This window comes from Branchiostoma belcheri, unplaced genomic scaffold (assembly GCF_001625305.1).
Source record: "Branchiostoma belcheri isolate BF01 breed outbred unplaced genomic scaffold, Haploidv18h27 scaffold147, whole genome shotgun sequence".
Lineage (NCBI taxonomy): Eukaryota > Metazoa > Chordata > Leptocardii > Amphioxiformes > Branchiostomatidae > Branchiostoma > Branchiostoma belcheri.
The window spans coordinates 121,311-139,056 of NW_017802902.1; the positions used below are offsets into that span (position 1 = coordinate 121,311).

At 40.2% G+C, this 17,746-nt stretch overlaps 2 protein-coding genes across 2 annotated transcripts in view; one reads left to right on the top strand and one right to left on the bottom strand.

The window, feature by feature from the left end:
* The first annotated feature begins 9,309 nt into the window (after positions 1-9,309).
* Positions 9,310-13,216, top strand: LOC109465083. Its single transcript, XM_019762225.1, has 4 exons — positions 9,310-9,459; positions 11,737-12,126; positions 12,578-12,655; positions 13,008-13,216. Exons 1-4 carry the CDS (start codon positions 9,393-9,395, stop codon positions 13,121-13,123), a joined length of 651 nt encoding a protein of 216 aa, XP_019617784.1. The 5' UTR covers positions 9,310-9,392; the 3' UTR covers positions 13,124-13,216.
* Positions 13,217-15,826: 2,610 nt separating this feature from the next.
* Positions 15,827-17,746, bottom strand: part of LOC109465061 (probable calcium-binding protein CML18) — a 2,847-nt gene continuing 927 nt past the window's right edge. Inside the window, exons 3-4 of the mRNA XM_019762203.1 lie at positions 16,457-16,597; positions 15,827-16,009 (exon numbers count right to left, since the gene is read on the bottom strand). Of these exons, the coding sequence (XP_019617762.1) occupies positions 15,827-16,009; positions 16,457-16,597 (324 nt within the window). The remainder of the gene's footprint in view (positions 16,010-16,456; positions 16,598-17,746) is intronic.

Below are 17,746 nucleotides of genomic sequence, written 5' to 3' on the forward strand. Positions count from 1 at the left end.
AAGAGATATCATTTCGTCCCATATACAGTTATTCTCCTTCCGAATTATTCCACGCCAGAGACGGTCGCTAGATTTGAGGGTGTGCAGCTTCGAATAGAGGCCCCAAATAAATTGGGGTGTGCCCCCTAAAACGCTGTTTTCCACGATTGCATAGCCACATTTAGTGAAAATATGATTGCCACAATTCAAAGAACCTTTGGGGAAAATATATATCTATTTGCGGATTTATGGCATTTTTCCACATAATTTTACGTTCGTTCAAGGACCTGTATAATGTCCTTGTTCGATAACCCGGAAGTGTAAGCCACGTAACCTTCGGCGTTACGGCCCGGTGCTCTCTATACATGTTTCCGAGCAGATCGAGGTCTGTCCCGGCAAGAAGCTTTCACCACACGGTGATAGAATGTCCTTGGTCTTGGTGATGTCCCGTACTTTAGCATACACCACTTTACTACTCGCAAAACTTGCGTTCGATTGTATCTAATTTAAAACGTCAGGAACAACTAATATCTCACCACGTCCACCCGCCAATGTTACCAGCGCCTTGTTGTAAACAAATCTTTCATCGACACCGAACACCCCCTCTGTGGAACACCCCTCTGTGACAAAAAAGTGGACCAATCTCATAATACCACAAACACACCAAAGGTCAACCCGGGCGACCATTTTCAGACTCAAACTGAGTCAAAGGGGTGTCCGGGGGCCGCCAATAAAATTCATTTTCACGCCTGAAAACACATATACAATAAGAACAAAAGACCGTGCACCATCTACAGCCCAATAGCAGAACGTATACCGAGTCCCAATTACATCCGTCCACCCCAACGCGATATACAACTGCGAGCATTTTTCTTTGGTCCTGACGGAAACTACGATAATCATCTTCAAAAAGCCTACACTATACATACACACAACACCCACGAAAGCAATATCACACTGTCGAAGGCATGAGTCCTCCGAACTCTAGTTATGTTTTTTATTTTTGTTATAGAGAAGTCAGCCGTGTAAACGATCCTATCCTGATGCATAACTCCTCCCAGAGTTTCAAAATAATGAGCCCCACTGATAACTCAGTACTTTGTTTAAGTGTTTAAAGTAAAGCAGGAAACACGATGAAACGTCAGGCCTACAGCATGATTCCTGAACTTAGTGATGACAGCTCATCCTTCACAGTGACCATTGTTTCACGTGTTACTCACGAGTGATTCACAAGATCGACGTTTGAACCCAAGTCCTGCAGTACAGGTATGTGTTGACTGAGTCAATTACTGTGACAAACAAAATGTCACCAAAGGATTCTCCAAACCACATGAATCCGGTCCATTGTAAGTGTTTTAGCCACCATAAATGCCACCAGGTAACCCGATACACCACGTCGTGACACACGTGAATGCACTTTCCTGCGGTACATTGTTAGGTACACGCACTTAACTCAAAAACACCTGTTCCCTGTCTGTGACCCAGATAGAAAGTGAACCCGCCCCTGACCTCAGGTGATTCCAGGTGGAACAAATATTCTATGTTCTATTCAGCATGTGCAACGGGTAAATTGTACATTGTGTCACTCTTCACTGCATCAGTTTGGATAGACTATTGTGTAAGCTATATGATAATAGCGTTAATGGCCCGCCCTTTCTCGGTCAATATGGTGTGATAAAGCCTTGTCCGTTGCTATAACCACCTCATGAAGCCACCCATTACGCTGCGCTCGCTTGGTGGTTTTATGATTTGGTTATAGCAACTGACAATGCTTTATCACACCATATTCACCGAGAAAGGGCGGCTCATTAACCCTTAAATAATCTATGGGAACATCTCTGGGTATTTTGTCAATCACTTCCCAACGCGGACAACGAGGTGCCACTTTTAGTTACCGAGTATAGAACTGTTGGTTTATGCTCTTTAGGCTTATACAGCTGTTACTGCAACCCAAACACAGTGTCCTGTCTTCTCCTGGTATCCCATAACTTTCGAATAAGTCTGTCGTGTTGTATATAATCTGTTGTCCTAGCACTAGGCAGCAGTACAGCTGGGCACACAACTCCAATGGGCCGTCCTTGCCAATCGAAGGAGGGACGGACACTTGACTTCTCTTGGCTTGGCTTCGTGTCCGAAGATATCAGGGGCCAATTCTCCCTCCTGCTGCATGCCCTCTGGTGGCAAACAAGTCCGATGCGTGACAGACACTTAACAAAATAACTCACGGTCACATGTACATACCTACGGAACAATGCCTTTAATCCGCCCAGCGACGTACCAGAGGCAGCCATGCCCCAAAATATCACCTCATCCCTGCACAACAACCCCCTCCCTGCCAAGTACAGTTGGACACACAACAAAACAGCCCCCCTCCCTGCGCAGTACAGTTACCACCCCCCACCCCCAGCCCAGTACAGTTGGACACACAGTAGACACCCCTGGATGGTTGGCCAGACCCCCCATCCCCCTCGTACCTCGCCCCAGTAATACCGTAGTACTTTGCTAGTGCCCAGCCTGGCAGTCGGTACATGACCCGTTGTCCCAGTACGACACACAGTCCGCACAGTCACAGGTTGTCGTCGCTGTAGTAAATGTACAGAAAAAATCAGCTGGGAAGTTGTTATGTCGTGGTTAGAATTTTCTTTAGGGGGGAGAAAAAAACGTCAGTAACTGTGTGTACTGAGGTTTAAAGTTAAAGCTTTGTTTTAGCGCAACGTTAACGTCAAGAAAAGAAGGTATATTGTGTACTAGTGTGACTAAAACTTCCACCTGTGGAACTGAAGAAATGTAGTAATAAAATCGGACTTACCTTCCACTCTGCTATCCTGATATGTCCAGCAGACGGACATGAGAACAACAAACTTTAAGACTCGGTTGAGTCCGAACGTGCAGACCAGGTGACCAGAACGCTTCATGTTTCCCCGTCTTGTCTTCCGCGGCAAACTTCGAGCGGTTTTACACGTTTTACACTCCAGAATCTCACAGTATCACCGCCGTAATGTCCACGCTATCTCCTGCCAGATCTCTTTGTGAAGTCATGATGGAAATCGGTATCACAGAACCTGTAAGAAGCGTGAAGACTTTACTGGAATATCTTAGTCATTTCCGATCTACACCTTGTACTTCGGGTTGACGTCACGATTAAGAGTGTTCCATTCAGCTAGATGGGGGTGTGGAGGGATCACTTTCGCAGACAATGCCGTACATGTGAACTTATGGCTATCGCACAGCATGCCGTCCCATTTTGGGCTGTTTTATTTTTTTTTAAACCCCAGACTTTCACAGTATCACCGTCGTAACGTCCACGCTATCTTCTGCCAGGTCTCTTCGTGACGGAAATCGGTGTCAAAGAACTTCTCAGACGCGTGGAGCCATTTCCTGTCCACATATAGTAGAATGGTTTATTTCAAAATTGCAAACACCAGACATACACAATTTCAATTACCACCACACTGACAACAGACTCGCAGGCAGCCATACTGCCTGAATTGCTCTGAGGTCACAAAATATCATTAAAATATGGGTATTATTATTAAAACATTATTACATATTATTAAATATTGTTAAAATGTATAAATCGTAAAATATTCCTCTGCTATAGAAAATGGATTGATAATCAATATACATGTTTAAAACGTTACACAGTAAAAAAGGTTCGGTGAGAGGCTGTTGTACAACATTGGCAACAGATTACTCTTACATTGCCGTTTCAGAGTTATTCAGTAACTTAACCATAGTAAGTGACGGTTTCGAGCTTTTTTTTTTTTTACAGCGACCATGCCTCCGTAAAAGTGCCCCCCCCCACTTTTTGTATGGGTGTATCCCGCTCAAGGATACTGCGCGCTGCCCGTCGCTTTGCGCAAGGACGACGGCAATATTGCTGAGGGGTGTGATGAATTATAATAAAATATTAAGCATAAAATCACAGATATATATATATATATATACATTGTTCTCGGAACATGCACTTAATAATGTTCATCGAAATCTATTTTGGAAACTAACATCTCTGTTTACTTTATCCCGTGTCCAACCCCTAAACACACCCGCCGGCTGCGGAGTTGTGGGCTCGTCCGTCAAGATGGCAACTTGTAAACGTTCTTGTTTAGGGAGGGTGTGGCGCATTGCATAGTAATCCTCTTAGTCAGGCAACATTTTTTTAGCTTTTCTGTAACAAGTCGCTCGGTGTGATATAGCTAGCTGCCGCCGCGCCGCGTGCCTGCGAAGCTGGTGTGTTACCAAGGGCGGTTATACCAGCTATACCGATACAGATTTTCATAGCTGCCAAGTCCCTTTTATATTTAATCCGTCACGGATTTGTAGTGGAACAACAGTGGATGTTTACGTTGCGTTTTGGATTCACATGCGGAGTGTAAACAATCAGTGCAGAGGTCACTGCTTAAATTTCCAGTGTTGGCATGGCAAGACTCCTTCGGAAAATACCTGTGGAAGAATTGTACGTAAAAGCTGCATTAGGCCATGTTGATTTGATTATATGGATGACATCCGCGCGCGCATGAATTTTCGGCCGTTTTTAACCATACTGTAAATCGTACAAAACAGTTGCAAAATGAGCAAAAATATACCATAAGTTACAAATAAAAAATAATAAAAACTACACCAATGTCGTAGTATACCAAAATCAAACGAAAAAAGACGAAATTGTAAAGAAATGAACTTGAAGACTAGATTATTCGCCAAACCATATTCTGTGCCATTTGTTCAACCCTCATGACCACGTAGATTTCATAATGAAAACAACTTTTTTTTTTGTAAAACTTTTTTTTATTCGCACGCTCGCATCAGTTTTGGGGCTCCCGGAGGATGTCATCCATATAATCAAATCAACATGGACTTATGTAACATTATGACTGTTACATGCTAGAGAAAATTGCAAGCCAGTACATGTGTAGGTCTATACCCTCCCCTGATAAGTAACGGTTAAGCCCGGAATGGAATATCGAGGTCAGGAAGGCTTTCCAGAGGGGATAGGGTAGTCTGAATCAGGGTTCCAGAGAGGTGGGACGTGAAAATAAAGCCTGGCAACTTGCAACCTGAGTCTCCGCTTCTTCAATGGGAATTAATAATTTAATAAAATTATTTCTAAAATGACTTTTATTGACAAGTATATCTGACGAACTCATTTTCATTTTCTGACGGAACAGGTTTGTCTTGAAGTAAAGAGAGAATAGTGAATGACAGATCCCACAGTTTCCTGTAATCATGATGAGCATATAGTGCAGATATAACTTTCTGCCTCTTGCAACACTGGCCAAAATACGCACGTTTTAAGACATACGCATGAAAGTAACTTATCTTATCATCAGACCTTTCCATGATTTTATTACGTTTGAACTGTTCATAACCAAGAACAATAAACATTAGCCTCTGAACACTTGAAGAAGCCACACAGGCGAAACCGGTCGTGTGACAAGCTGAATAAAAGTTCTAAATGGGAACTATGCGGCTCCAGATGTCTTTCTGAGGGACGACTGCGTGTGCAAGATGTCGGTAGCTTGAGGAATGAATCCCCTCTACTATATACTGCATACTTCTCAATGGATGGATCCTCGCTGAGTATCTTCTGGACTTCCGGACCCAGAGTGATCCCGTACATCTAAAGGAAGCACCTAGAAGCAAGTCGAGCCCTCAAAACTACGCCCCTGGAAGAAAACACCGCCGCCACGTCGAGCACAAGGAAGACACTGAAGATACCTTTGCCATGAGCCAGTGCGCCACCACATCGCTGCCCACCACATCCAAGAAAAGGAGAACCCTGAGATTTCTACGTGTTGTTCAAGCCCCACAAGTTGCTGAGGATCCAGAGCTACAAAGTCAGAGCAACAATAACAGCCAGGGGAGAAGACTACACTTCGAAGAAGATGGATTTGTCTTTATTTTTCGTTTTGTGTAACATGGTAAACAAGACCTTTATGACATGTTTAATTGTTCTAGAACAATAGATGACGTCAGGTAGTAGGTCAACCAAGGTCAAAACGAACTATGTAACAGGTCAGGGCGATCTGAACGCCATGTAACTGACCTGAGGGCACTATGCACTGGAAAGGTATATAAGTGAGAACTTCATGCACTTGTGTCATTAGCCTCTGTACACTTGAAGAAGCCACACAGGCGAAACCGGTCGTGTGACAGGCTGAATAAAAGTTCTAAACGGGAACTATGCGGCTCCAGATGTCTTACTGAGGGACGACTGCGTGTGCAAGATGTCGGTAGCTTGAGGAATGGATCCCCTCTACTATATGATACATAACCAAGAACAATAAACCTAATAAGACAATGAAATATTTAGGGTTCGTCTCGGATATTTTCAACTTATACAATGTACTCTATCGATACCGTCCTGATACTACACTGTTGTCAAAGAGACTCTTTCTAACTCAGGTGAGTAAAACAAAATGTGCCAAATTATAAATATATGCACTGCTCCCTGTAGATTTAGACGTTGCCTGATAACAGGAGGAAGGAGTGAACTATTCTAAGCTCCTGCAGTACGTGTGCCCACAGACAGGGTGAGGAGGTCAGGGTTTGTTGGGACGGCGGGAGGGTCATGGAAAGTTTACTGCACTCTGAGGGCTAGATCGATAATTCCGTAAATAATTTCATCAGGTTGGTAAATGACTAAATAGCAAAGTTCTTTTTATCACAACCATTTATTTTTCAAGCCGACGTTTCGATGACCTTCTGTCATCTTCATCAGGGCGATTCCTTGAGAAGATGACAGAAGGTCATAGGAACGTCGGCTTGAAAAATAAATGATTGTGATAAAAAGAACTTTGCTATTTAGATCGATAATTGTTTTGTCAACCTAAATTTAAGGCTGTTAGATTTAAACGAAGAAGGTATAATACTTTTAAAGCAAATTTGATAGTTTCAAAACATTACACAGGATTTTGTTCGCTTTTTAAAAGATTAATACACGCACAAATCTCAGTGTCTCTTTGTGTGTACGTGTGTGTGTGTGTGCGCGCGCGTGTGTGTGTGTATTTGTTTGTGTTTGTGTATGTGTGTTTTCGAATCCTACACCGTTAACCCTCAACAGAACACCTTCCCGGACTGATTAATCTGTACACCTGGGGTCCGCGCGGACCCCAGAACGGTTTTTTGCTAATTTTCAGAAATTATCAACATGCTACCAGCTCAATTGTTTTGCAAACTGATGTGGGAACCTCTGTGTCCACATTAAATACAAAAATCATACATTTTTAACTTTTTCTATTATTTGGTGAAGAAAAGAAGACAAGAAGAAATAGTTCAAATACCAGATTTTTAAACCCATTTCAGACTGAAGGGGCTTTTGAAGCCCAACTTTGACCTCAAATAGCGGCTAAACGGCTTGCGCTGGAAGTATCAAATTTGGAGACCTGTCCTAAAATGTCTCTGGTAAAAAGTTCATATTAGTTTAATACTAGTAAGTTGGTGTTTTTTTGTGTTGCCATGGCAACGGGTTTCTAGCAGGCAGTTTTTTTTAATAGAAGTAATTTTGGTTTAAACATAAAAATTTTCTCAGTTTTATATTAAATTACACTTCTTTTCCAACATCAATAACATCTTACATAATCAAATATAAGTTAAATCATTTAATATGCATAGAATATGCTAATTTGATTACGTCATTTGTCAAAATCCAATATGGCGGACTATATTATTAGCTCTGATGTCATATGACGTCATAATTACGCCAAAGTTATTAAAATTTAATTCTATTACTACATCATTCTCTGCTTACTTGGTAAACATACGATGAGTGCATAAAAACATATAAAAACGGAAATAAGGTAATGTATAAGAACGCCACTGTATCCATTATGATCGAAAGCCGGCTGGGGTCCGCGCGGACCCCAAAAGAAAATCAGATATAAGTTTTTTTTTTTTATAAATGGTAGAAACGGAGTTTTCTGCACTATATTGAGAGACAACTTTGTGGGTGACAATTACCTAAAAGTTCAGAAAAAAATCTTTAGAAACAAAAAAGATATTACAGAATATATAGTGCTGGGGTCCGCGCGGACCCCAGGTGTACTGTTTAGGGTTAATTAGGTGTGTATGTGTGTTTTAAGAGTTGCCATATAGCGTAATATAAGTTTGCCATAAATCTAGTATTAGGTTATTTGATTATATGGATGACCCAACACTGATGCGAAAAAAAGTTTGGCCAAGAAAAGGTTGCCTTCATTATATAGTCTATGTGGTCATGAAGGTTGTACAAATGACTGAACACACAAAGTATTGCATGGTGAATAATAGACTCTTCATTATCATGTCTTCACTTTTTCTTCTTTTCATTTGGAATTTATTGCGTCAAATGACGACATTAGTATTTTTTTATTTCTTTATTTCAGGCATAACTCGCCCATACACAACATACATATAAAATACACACACAATAACATCAGTAAAAGAATAATATAACTATATGTACAGACGGGCCCAGTTATTGCGAAAGAATCTGCTACGGAATATCACTTCAGATTTAAGAACAGATTGGATAATGTTGTTTGATGACTTGTATAGACGGGATATAAATGAGTAACATTGTTTACGCCATGTAGCATCAAATGTGTCAATCCTATTGAATACAAACATTTCACTTGCACTACAAAATCTGGGTAGTGACATTATGATGCGAAGACAGTTATTATAAGCAACTCGACACTTTGATACAATTCTAGAACTAGCTCTGTCCCACAACTGTGCAGCAAAAAGTTGGGAGCAATGAGCTGTAAACAACGTCTTTTCAACATATGAAGAACAATAAGCGAATTTGCGTATAATAGTATTTGCACGGCTATACAGACCTCTTATCTGGGTAAGAATACAGTCGTCGTCACTCAGTTTGTCATTAATGTGAATACCGACATAAACATATGACGTAACAAATTTCAAAGGCTCTCCGTTCAATTTAACACAGGGAAGAGGTTGCTTAAGTAGCAAACGGGCACTTGGGAAATACATACAGCAAGATTTGTTTGCATTAAATAATACATCATTTATGAAGCCAAATTCTTCACAAATATTCACGTATTGTTTCCCAATATTTTTTTTTCAATTTACGTCACATATATGTTCTCTTTGCCGCTGCTTTGTACGATATACAGTGTGGTCTTAAATTCTTCGCACGCGGATGTCATCCATATAATCATACCAACATGGCCTTATAAGAGGTTCAAAGCCCACAGCTCTGTTGTGACGTGTTCAATATTGACTTTACCTCTGCCTAACAGCCACGTACAGGTTCACGTCAGGTCAAGACATATCCTTGGCAGAACTATTAATATCGCCCGTCCCTGCCGGTCAGGTGTGTGGTTCCCATGGCCTATATTGGGACACAGTATAAATTACCGCACACAGAACAAGCCTCACACACATCACGGAGTCTGGACTCAACTCAGCATATGGTGAACATGTGGAAGTTTCTGGTCTTCTTCGCGGCTGTGGTCGTCTGGCTGGACTCGTCACAAGGTGGCTATAGACTTTACATCTCTTCTTTGTGTCATTACACTAGTTATGTAGTAGAAATCTGGAATTGGACAGGAACACATAATAGTTAATGGCATGATGCTGTATTTTATGTAAAGGACTCTAGGAAGAATAGTGATGTATTACCACTAATGGGAGCTTCCTAAACAAATAAACAAACAAACAAAATATTATTGATTACGTCTTTAGTGACCCGTCGGTCATTGTATCAGGTTTGTGACCTTCTAGGGAAATTCGACTGTAGTACTCTAAATGCACAGGTTTAAGTCTGTCCTTTTTAATAGTCCTTTTCGGGCGTTTAATTTGAGCTATTATATCTTCCTTTGGTATCCTGGTCAGGAGAAAACAAGTAGAATTTCCAGTCGTACGCGGTGTACGAAATTTTACAGTTACACCAGGGTCCAAATGGTAAAAAAATATAACTATCATCACCTTTGTACTTACGTTTTAACTTAACGGCACTATCAGTCTAAAACGTTATTGTAAAATGTTCAAATCGTTAATTTTACAATATGGGTAGGCAGGAAGTAACACCTTTGATTTTTGCATTTCCGTGTGTCCAGAAACACAGGGTAACTAGAGTTCTGCGATCTCATGCCTTCGCCAAATGATGTTACCCTTGTGCCTTAACGATTGTTAAGACATTATGACAAAATATTTGTTTTTCATTGATTATGAAAGCAAGATCCCCATTTGCATGGATTACATCAGTTGATTATATCGTTTACCTAATGACAGTCTTTTAAACATGGCTAAACTTGGCTAAAATAAAAAAATTCCTCATAAATTATGCAAATTAGGTCATTATTTAAATATATTATTTTAGTGATGTTCGCCTTTACTTAACTTCAAAATGCAACAAGTATGAGATTCCCCGCAGTAGTTGCTATAGAATTATAGCTTTTTGCATCGATTAATTATGTAAATTAGGCCTATTTGCATAACCAATATCTGGCAATGCTCTCCTTGCTCACGATCACAGATGACACATTTTAGATAATCCTATCATCGAAGGTAGCAAATTTAAATAATTTCTCACTTAATTATGTAAATTAGCTATGGGTTTGCATAACTATCTTTTCAATATGTCAAGCAAAATTTAAGCTACCCAAATACCAAAAATCAGAGCAAACTGTTAAGGGGTCCAAACTCAAATCTTCCCTAGCCCAAGCGCTACCCGCCATTCCAATTTCGTGATCAGATCACGAGATATGAAAATCGGAATTTCAGCTGCAGTACCATTACAGGCCGCCAGGGGGTTAAAAACTAATCATTTCAAGCTCTTATCAAAACCTACCCACCTACAAAATATCAAGACAATCCATCTCAGCCTTCCTGCCTTATCATGTTCACACACACACGCGCGCGCGACCACAAACAGATACACAAACGGCAATGAAAACGAGGGTAACAATTTGGACATTCTTAATACGAGTTCCCAAGAATACTGGCCTCGTTCTTAGCTATTACCACTCGAGTAGCGAAATCTATGTGATTTTTTTGCACTACAGATCATAGTATTAATGATTTTGAAAACGGTTTATTCAAAAGAAGCTAGCCGACGTTTAGGTTGACCACCTGCTACCTTCCTCATGGCGATTATTACTGGTAGTACTTCACACTGCCGCTAGGTGTCTCTGCTGCAGTGTGAAGAATGGGCACGGAGCAGAAAGTCCATGTATACACTGGCTTAGTATTAGCTCCTGGACGGGATTTTTAGGCCACACCAAGTAATTTTAAGGATTGCATCCTCTGGAAACCCTAAATATAATACAAATGGAGGAGAAGGGCCAAAACACAAGATGTCTAGATTTGAAATACACTAAGGGACTACAAATGTTAGGAAACAAATTGAATGAGATAACACAGTGTGACAACCAACAGGTTATCCTGCCCTGTTTTTTTTTCTTTCATCACATCATCCAATCTTGTAATTAATTTTTTTTACTTCAACTTTATTATATTGCATACATTTATGGCACTGTCGTGACTCTTTGATAATAGTTAGAAGAAGCAGAATTTCTGTTTTTTTTTTGTGGGGGGGGGCAGGACTAAATAAAATCAAAACGCGAACGTCATCTATCAAAAATTACTTGGTGTGGCCTCAACCAGTTATACAAACTGTTAGTGAATTATCAACCTGATTAAAATAGTCATGGGCATACGATAAGTGTTAATTTATAATAAATGCTTGATCACTGGTATACCGGTAGCTATCTTGAAATGTCCAGGAAGTTAAACTTATGTTTCGTCCTGTAGGTCAACGCGAGTACCTAACCACTGTCGACGGATGGAACTTTTATAAAGTTCGCGCGGTTGGGGCTATGACTAATACCAAAATCAAGGCCACTTGTGAAGCGACAGGGATGAGATACCCGTGCCACTACTCGGGAAACGATGGGTGTAACCGCTGGTGGGCCTCTGACTGCATCACGTATGACGACGCCGGTGTCATCTGCCATACCCCCGGAGTCCTCTCGGCAAACCTGTGTGGAGATACTGACCATCGTTACTGTCAGCCCCTTGATGACACCTTTGTGTACATCCCTAACTGGCAGAGTGATGACAGCGCTTACGGAGTGGACTATGACACTCACAGCATGGCCCTGCATGGAGCGAACTACAACAACATGTACGCCCTGTGTGCAGGTAAGGATTCAATATTAACGTCTTTATACAAGACAGACAGGGCAGACCTTAAGTTGGGTGCCTTTTTATCGTTGAATGTCGGCAGGCACATAAAGGGCCCATTTATTTATTTATTTAAAGGGTTCATATATTGTTGTAGTTTTCAATACAATAAAAGATTGAATACATAATGGAATTTTGTTCCTTCTAAATGTTGGCCATATTCTCAAGCTGTGACAATTCAAAGAAAACCGGATGTCCAAATATAATAAAAAAGGATATCGACGAGTGCGCCTCCAATCCGTGCCAAAATGGTGGCAGTTGTGATGACGACATAAACTCCTACAGCTGCTGCTGTCTGGCTGTGTTCCATGGAGACCACTGTAAATCTGATATTTCATTTTTCCTACACATTTTCATTTAATTAAAACATATGTCCTAGTTATCCATACTTTTTACTTATTTTATTTAGACTTTGACTGGTGCTCTCAAGCCCAATGTCCACACGGCTGGGATTGTCAGGACTACACGTTCTACTTCCAATGCGTTCGTGAGTAAATGTTTTCACTATTATTATTACTATTATTATCATTTTTAATTTTTTTCACAACTATTATTTGAAACTGTCTTTGCATCTGATTTATGTCATTTAAAAACAATGCTATATCTAATCAATGCTGACTGAATGGCAATTATTCTGGTATTAAGTTTTCATTGTTTAAGTACCCTACATTCAAGACTTTTAATTAGATTATTCATGATGGTGATGATCAAATGAATAGTTTTAGTTAGTGTTCTTTAGTAATAATAGGGGATTGAACTATACAGTGTGTCTAGTTTATTATTTATATTTGAATGGAAGACTTGTTGCGAAATTTCCGATGGTTTATATGCATCTCCAGATCCTGATCAAATCACTAGCAGGATGGCCCCCTACCAGTGCAGCAGTGCCTCCTGTCCGGATGGCATGTACTGCACCGAGGAGGGCGTGGCTTCCTTCTCCTGCAAGACTGTGTGACGTCATAGCCAAAACGTCAGGTACGCAACAAACAGCAAAAGGCTGACCGGCGTGTCTTTCAACAAGCTTTCTCCTCATACTGAGTTGATACAAAATGACAAAAAATAAAGCGCTTCAAAAATCATATTCTTGACCTCTTTCATGACTTTTGTACCGATCCATTACATAACTGTATATAACCGATACATAAATTGACACCTAATATTGCAAGGCTGTGTTTTTGTGGTCTGTCTGCCAATTGTTGTTGTAAAACTGAGTGAGCTTAAACAGAGCAAATATTATGGAGGAAATCGTTCAGACCTAACGACTGTGTTTATTGCTTTATTACATGTCCCGCTCTTAGTCGCCGCCCTCTTAGTGCATGTTAAGAACTTTTGACCAAGGGACTGTACGATATTTACCGTGGGGAGGGCTGGTGCAAAAATGGTCAGGAAAACATTTTTTCGATGGCCCTCCCCCGGCCCAATTTGTTTTGTATAGTCTTTCTATAGTACTTGTATAGTCAACCTGTAACTACCCTGTGCAGGACTTAGTACATGAGGTTTACATGGCTAAGCACGTCCTCCTAGCGACTACTGTGCAAATTGCAGCACCTCATTTAATTTGTGTCCTAACGTTTGTCGTCTCTTAGTATATTTCTAATCTAGGCATCTTGTTTTTTAGGGCCCTTCTTGTTTTTTTTTCACCCTCTCGCATTAGATTTAGGGTCTCCAAAGGACGTCATCCATAAAATTTACTTGGTGTGGCCTAATTGTACATTAATAATTTAAGACCATTCGTAATACAATCAGTTTAACGACATGACAAAAGCACAGGAAAAAACATGAGCATTAACAATCTGTTTAATCTATGCAACAACATTGACCACATTAACAACATAAAAACAAAATATGTACTCCTAACTAAAGCATGTGTTCCAAGAATTCTGTTTCACGAGGCTACCAGACTATTATACTGGGCTGTCCCTTGTTATAGGGAGAGGGCGAGTGGATTATTCAATATATACTACAGCACACTATTAAATAGGGGAAAGCCTGCATGTTTTGCAGCTGGCCTGTACCAAAATGGCGTTTCTCGCAGGGTTAAATGACATTGGGTCAACTTAAACAAACGCTGCTGAGTCAAAATGCTGAAGAGCAACAACATGATAGAACTAAATAAGACACAAATAGTTTATCAACAAGAAAAAAAAAAAGAAAAGAAAATGGCGTCTGCCTAGTTTACCAAAAATGAAGCACTAAAGAACCTTATGATAAAGGTAAAGGTCCCGGGGCCTTTTTAAGGCCATGTAACGCAATGGGTTGCTAGTCCACTGTGTCTAGGGCATCTCTCTTCTTCCACCGCCTTTTACAGAAGTCTGGTACCCATTTTACACATGGATAGAGTGAGGAATTCCGTTCCCAAAGGCACAAGATCGGTGGCATCGGGCAAGATTCGAACCAGGGACCTCTTGGGTCTGAGTCGAACACTGCCGTTGCGCCACACGACACTGATTGACACCGGGGAGGTATAAATGTCATATGTATTAAGGAGGAATTAAAAAATTCCCCTTTCTGAGTATGCTTATTCCGTAACAAAACAAACTTCAGGTAAAAAGCATGGCTGCCATATGCCACTACACCTTTTGCAGAAAAATAGAATCCTTCTTGGCGCCAGTTCCTTGGATATATTTCCTCATTCAGATCGCTTGCTAACCAGCCTTTGCTGACTGTTGCCATATTTCTGTTAAAAATTCTGTCAAAATTCTGATGTTCACAAACTTTAATTATATAACAAACCGTTTCAGTCTCTCCTCTATCTTCCAATCCGTTGGCCACTGTTCCTGTGCATCTTTCCCCAATTCCAGGACCAATTGATTTCTAGGACCATATTGACTCTAAATTGACCTGAATCAAAACTTCAATGACAAATTCTGACATGTAGCATTGTCTATTGTATGCCCTTTAGTGTGATCTTTTTACCTGTACTATCAGAGTTCATACGAGTTCACCGGAACTTTGGAACAGAACCGGCATTCCATTTGTGTTTATTTTGGTCCAAAAGAATAGAGCAAGCTTCAATTTAAAAATATCTGAGGTCATTTGGATGTTTCAATACAGAAATGTGGGGGTGGCGCGACATATGCTTTTTTTCCGTTCGCTCAAAATTCACATGTATTGAAATGGTCTTTACTTTGTTATGTATTACTATATATTGGTCGATGACAAGACGTTAAACATATCCATTCAACTAGGAAACGTGCTACAAATGTCAACAAAAAGAGTCCACTCCCCTGCATAGTGGTTTGCTCCAGGGTGTGCATTATTTTGCAACAAAGCACACTTGTGAGAATAAAGCACACCTCGCAATACTTGTATCATGCTAACTCAGACATTATGGTGTCATAATTAATATGGAATGGGGGCTTCTGATCGCTCAACGCAAACTGACCATATGATAATGATACTTCTTGAATGTCAAAAGCCTTCGACAATTTGTGACGTCTTTGCAGTGCTTTATCAGCATGTGACCTTTATAGTGTATTATCCATTATTATGATATAGCCAGGTGTAATGTATTTTGTCATTATGCCATGGTAATGCACACATTTTAGCTTAAATATCTATATCAGCATTTTATACCATCATCGTCATCAAAGAAAACAGTTGGCTACAAAACTGTGAGACAATGACTATTTATCACACTTCTCCAATCTGTTACTTTCTAAAGCTTATCTAAATCTGTTGCTAAGTATCCAGCTAACTCGACGACAGTGATCTTGTCATCAGCGTTGATGTCAGCAATAGAAGCCACAGCCGCGGCCAGGACAGAGGCATCATGACTCCCCAAGCCGACCGACGCCAGAACTTTTTTCAAGTCGTCAATGTCGATGTAGCCATTTTTATCCTAAAAGAGTACATACAGTTAGCATCTGTGTTGAAAGAAACCATAGGTGTAGAGTTTATATCCTTGTTCCAACACAAAATGGAAACACATCATGAACTTGCAAGCCGAACTCGTCGACCGTCGTCAGATGAATGATCTATGATCGACGGTCGACGAGTTCGGCTTGCAAATTCATAGTGAGTTTATTTTCTGTGTTCTAACAAAGTTCTAGACTCTACAACAGTGGAGTACAGCTAGTTAACACGTGGTATGTGTACATATGGTGTTCGCACTTACGCCGTGCTATCACATATCATTCGTTCTGGCCGCCATATTAGACGCTTAAATCTACACGTCTCGTATCATCAGTTTTCAACGCAGTGTGGATACAAATGATATGTCGGCGACTTCTAACGTGAGTTCTCGAAAAAATGTTAGAAGATGTACTGCTGTCTTTCATTGTCTTACCGTGTCAAAGGCAATAAAATAATCAAGGACTTCTTCCCTTTTATCAGCTTTGATGGCCTTCAGGTCAGTAACCAGAGCTGTGAACTCAGCAAACTCCAGAAACCTGTTTTTGGGAGGCTTGTCGTAATGCTCTATAATTGCCTGGGGTAAAAGGGAAAAAGGAATTAACAAGTGATCTATTTTGTCATCTTGTCTGCAGACAGCACTGTCTGGTGGCATATTTCATGATTGATACAAAAATTAGTCCCTACTAGCCATCAGGGGCACGCTGTATAAAGTAGAAATTGACAAATAGGCAGATAACTTGCCACAGCAGTTACCCAGTGTTGGCGTCACACTTCAAAGAAGCCACGTGACAAGCTTCACTGGGTCAGTCTACTGAGGAAGACCAGAGTGACTGGTCGAAAGTAGCCCTAGGTGAGAGAACTTCTTTGTGTTGGATCTAAAGTTTTAAGTTTAACCCTACCTAGACCGGGGGGGGGGGGCTAAAAGTGCCCGCGGCAACTTTGATGTCACCTAGCGTCTGAACGGCTAGCCGTAGAACGGCCAAACTTGGTGACTTTTCCTAGAATATTGTTGGCAACAATTCTCTATCATTGGAATAAGATAATAATTTTTGTGTTGCCATGGCAACGGGTTTCTGACAGGCATTTTTTGCTAAATTTAGTACTTTTTGTTTCAACAATAGAATTTTATGGGTTTTATGCCAAGTTACTCATAGTTTCTAATATTAATAACATCCCATATAATTTTATGTAAATTTTATCATTAAATATGCATAATTTATGCTAATTTGATGACGTCATTGGCCAAAATCCAAGATGGCGGGCCATATCATTAGAACAGGTATATACAGGTTATTTTCGTTAAAATTTCATCAATACTTCCATTTCTTTTTCCAAAAAAGGTTTAAATGAGGGTCTTTAGTATGTTTACAATGTATTTTAGGCTTTATCATGAAAAAAAAACTATTTTTAAAAATTCAAGATTGATGATCCAAGATGGCGGATATCTTAAATATGCATGACGTCATTTTATGACGTCACCGGTGTTGCTATGGGCAACATAAGACTTAGTACACCCTAATATTCTGTCATAAACACTTTTGGTACAGTTATGTTGAATACCATTTAGTTTTCAGGGAAAAACCTATTTAGACGGTTTTGGCCAATAAAATCACATTAATGACGTCATAATGACGTCATATTACGTCATAACGACATCAAAATTGTAGATATGATAAATTTTTACTAGTACACCATTCCCCAAAATTTGGTGGCCATACGACAT

Excerpts from the sequence above, each read along its gene's own strand:
- LOC109465083 (XM_019762225.1), top strand. The coding sequence starts at position 9,393 with ATGGTGAACATGTGGAAGTTTCTGGTCTTCTTCGCGGCTGTGGTCGTC. Across the intron at positions 9,460-11,736 it reads CTGGCTGGACTCGTCACAAG|GTCAACGCGAGTACCTAACC; the intron begins GTGGCTATAGAC and ends TTCGTCCTGTAG. Across the intron at positions 12,656-13,007 it reads GTTCTACTTCCAATGCGTTC|ATCCTGATCAAATCACTAGC; the intron begins GTGAGTAAATGT and ends ATGCATCTCCAG.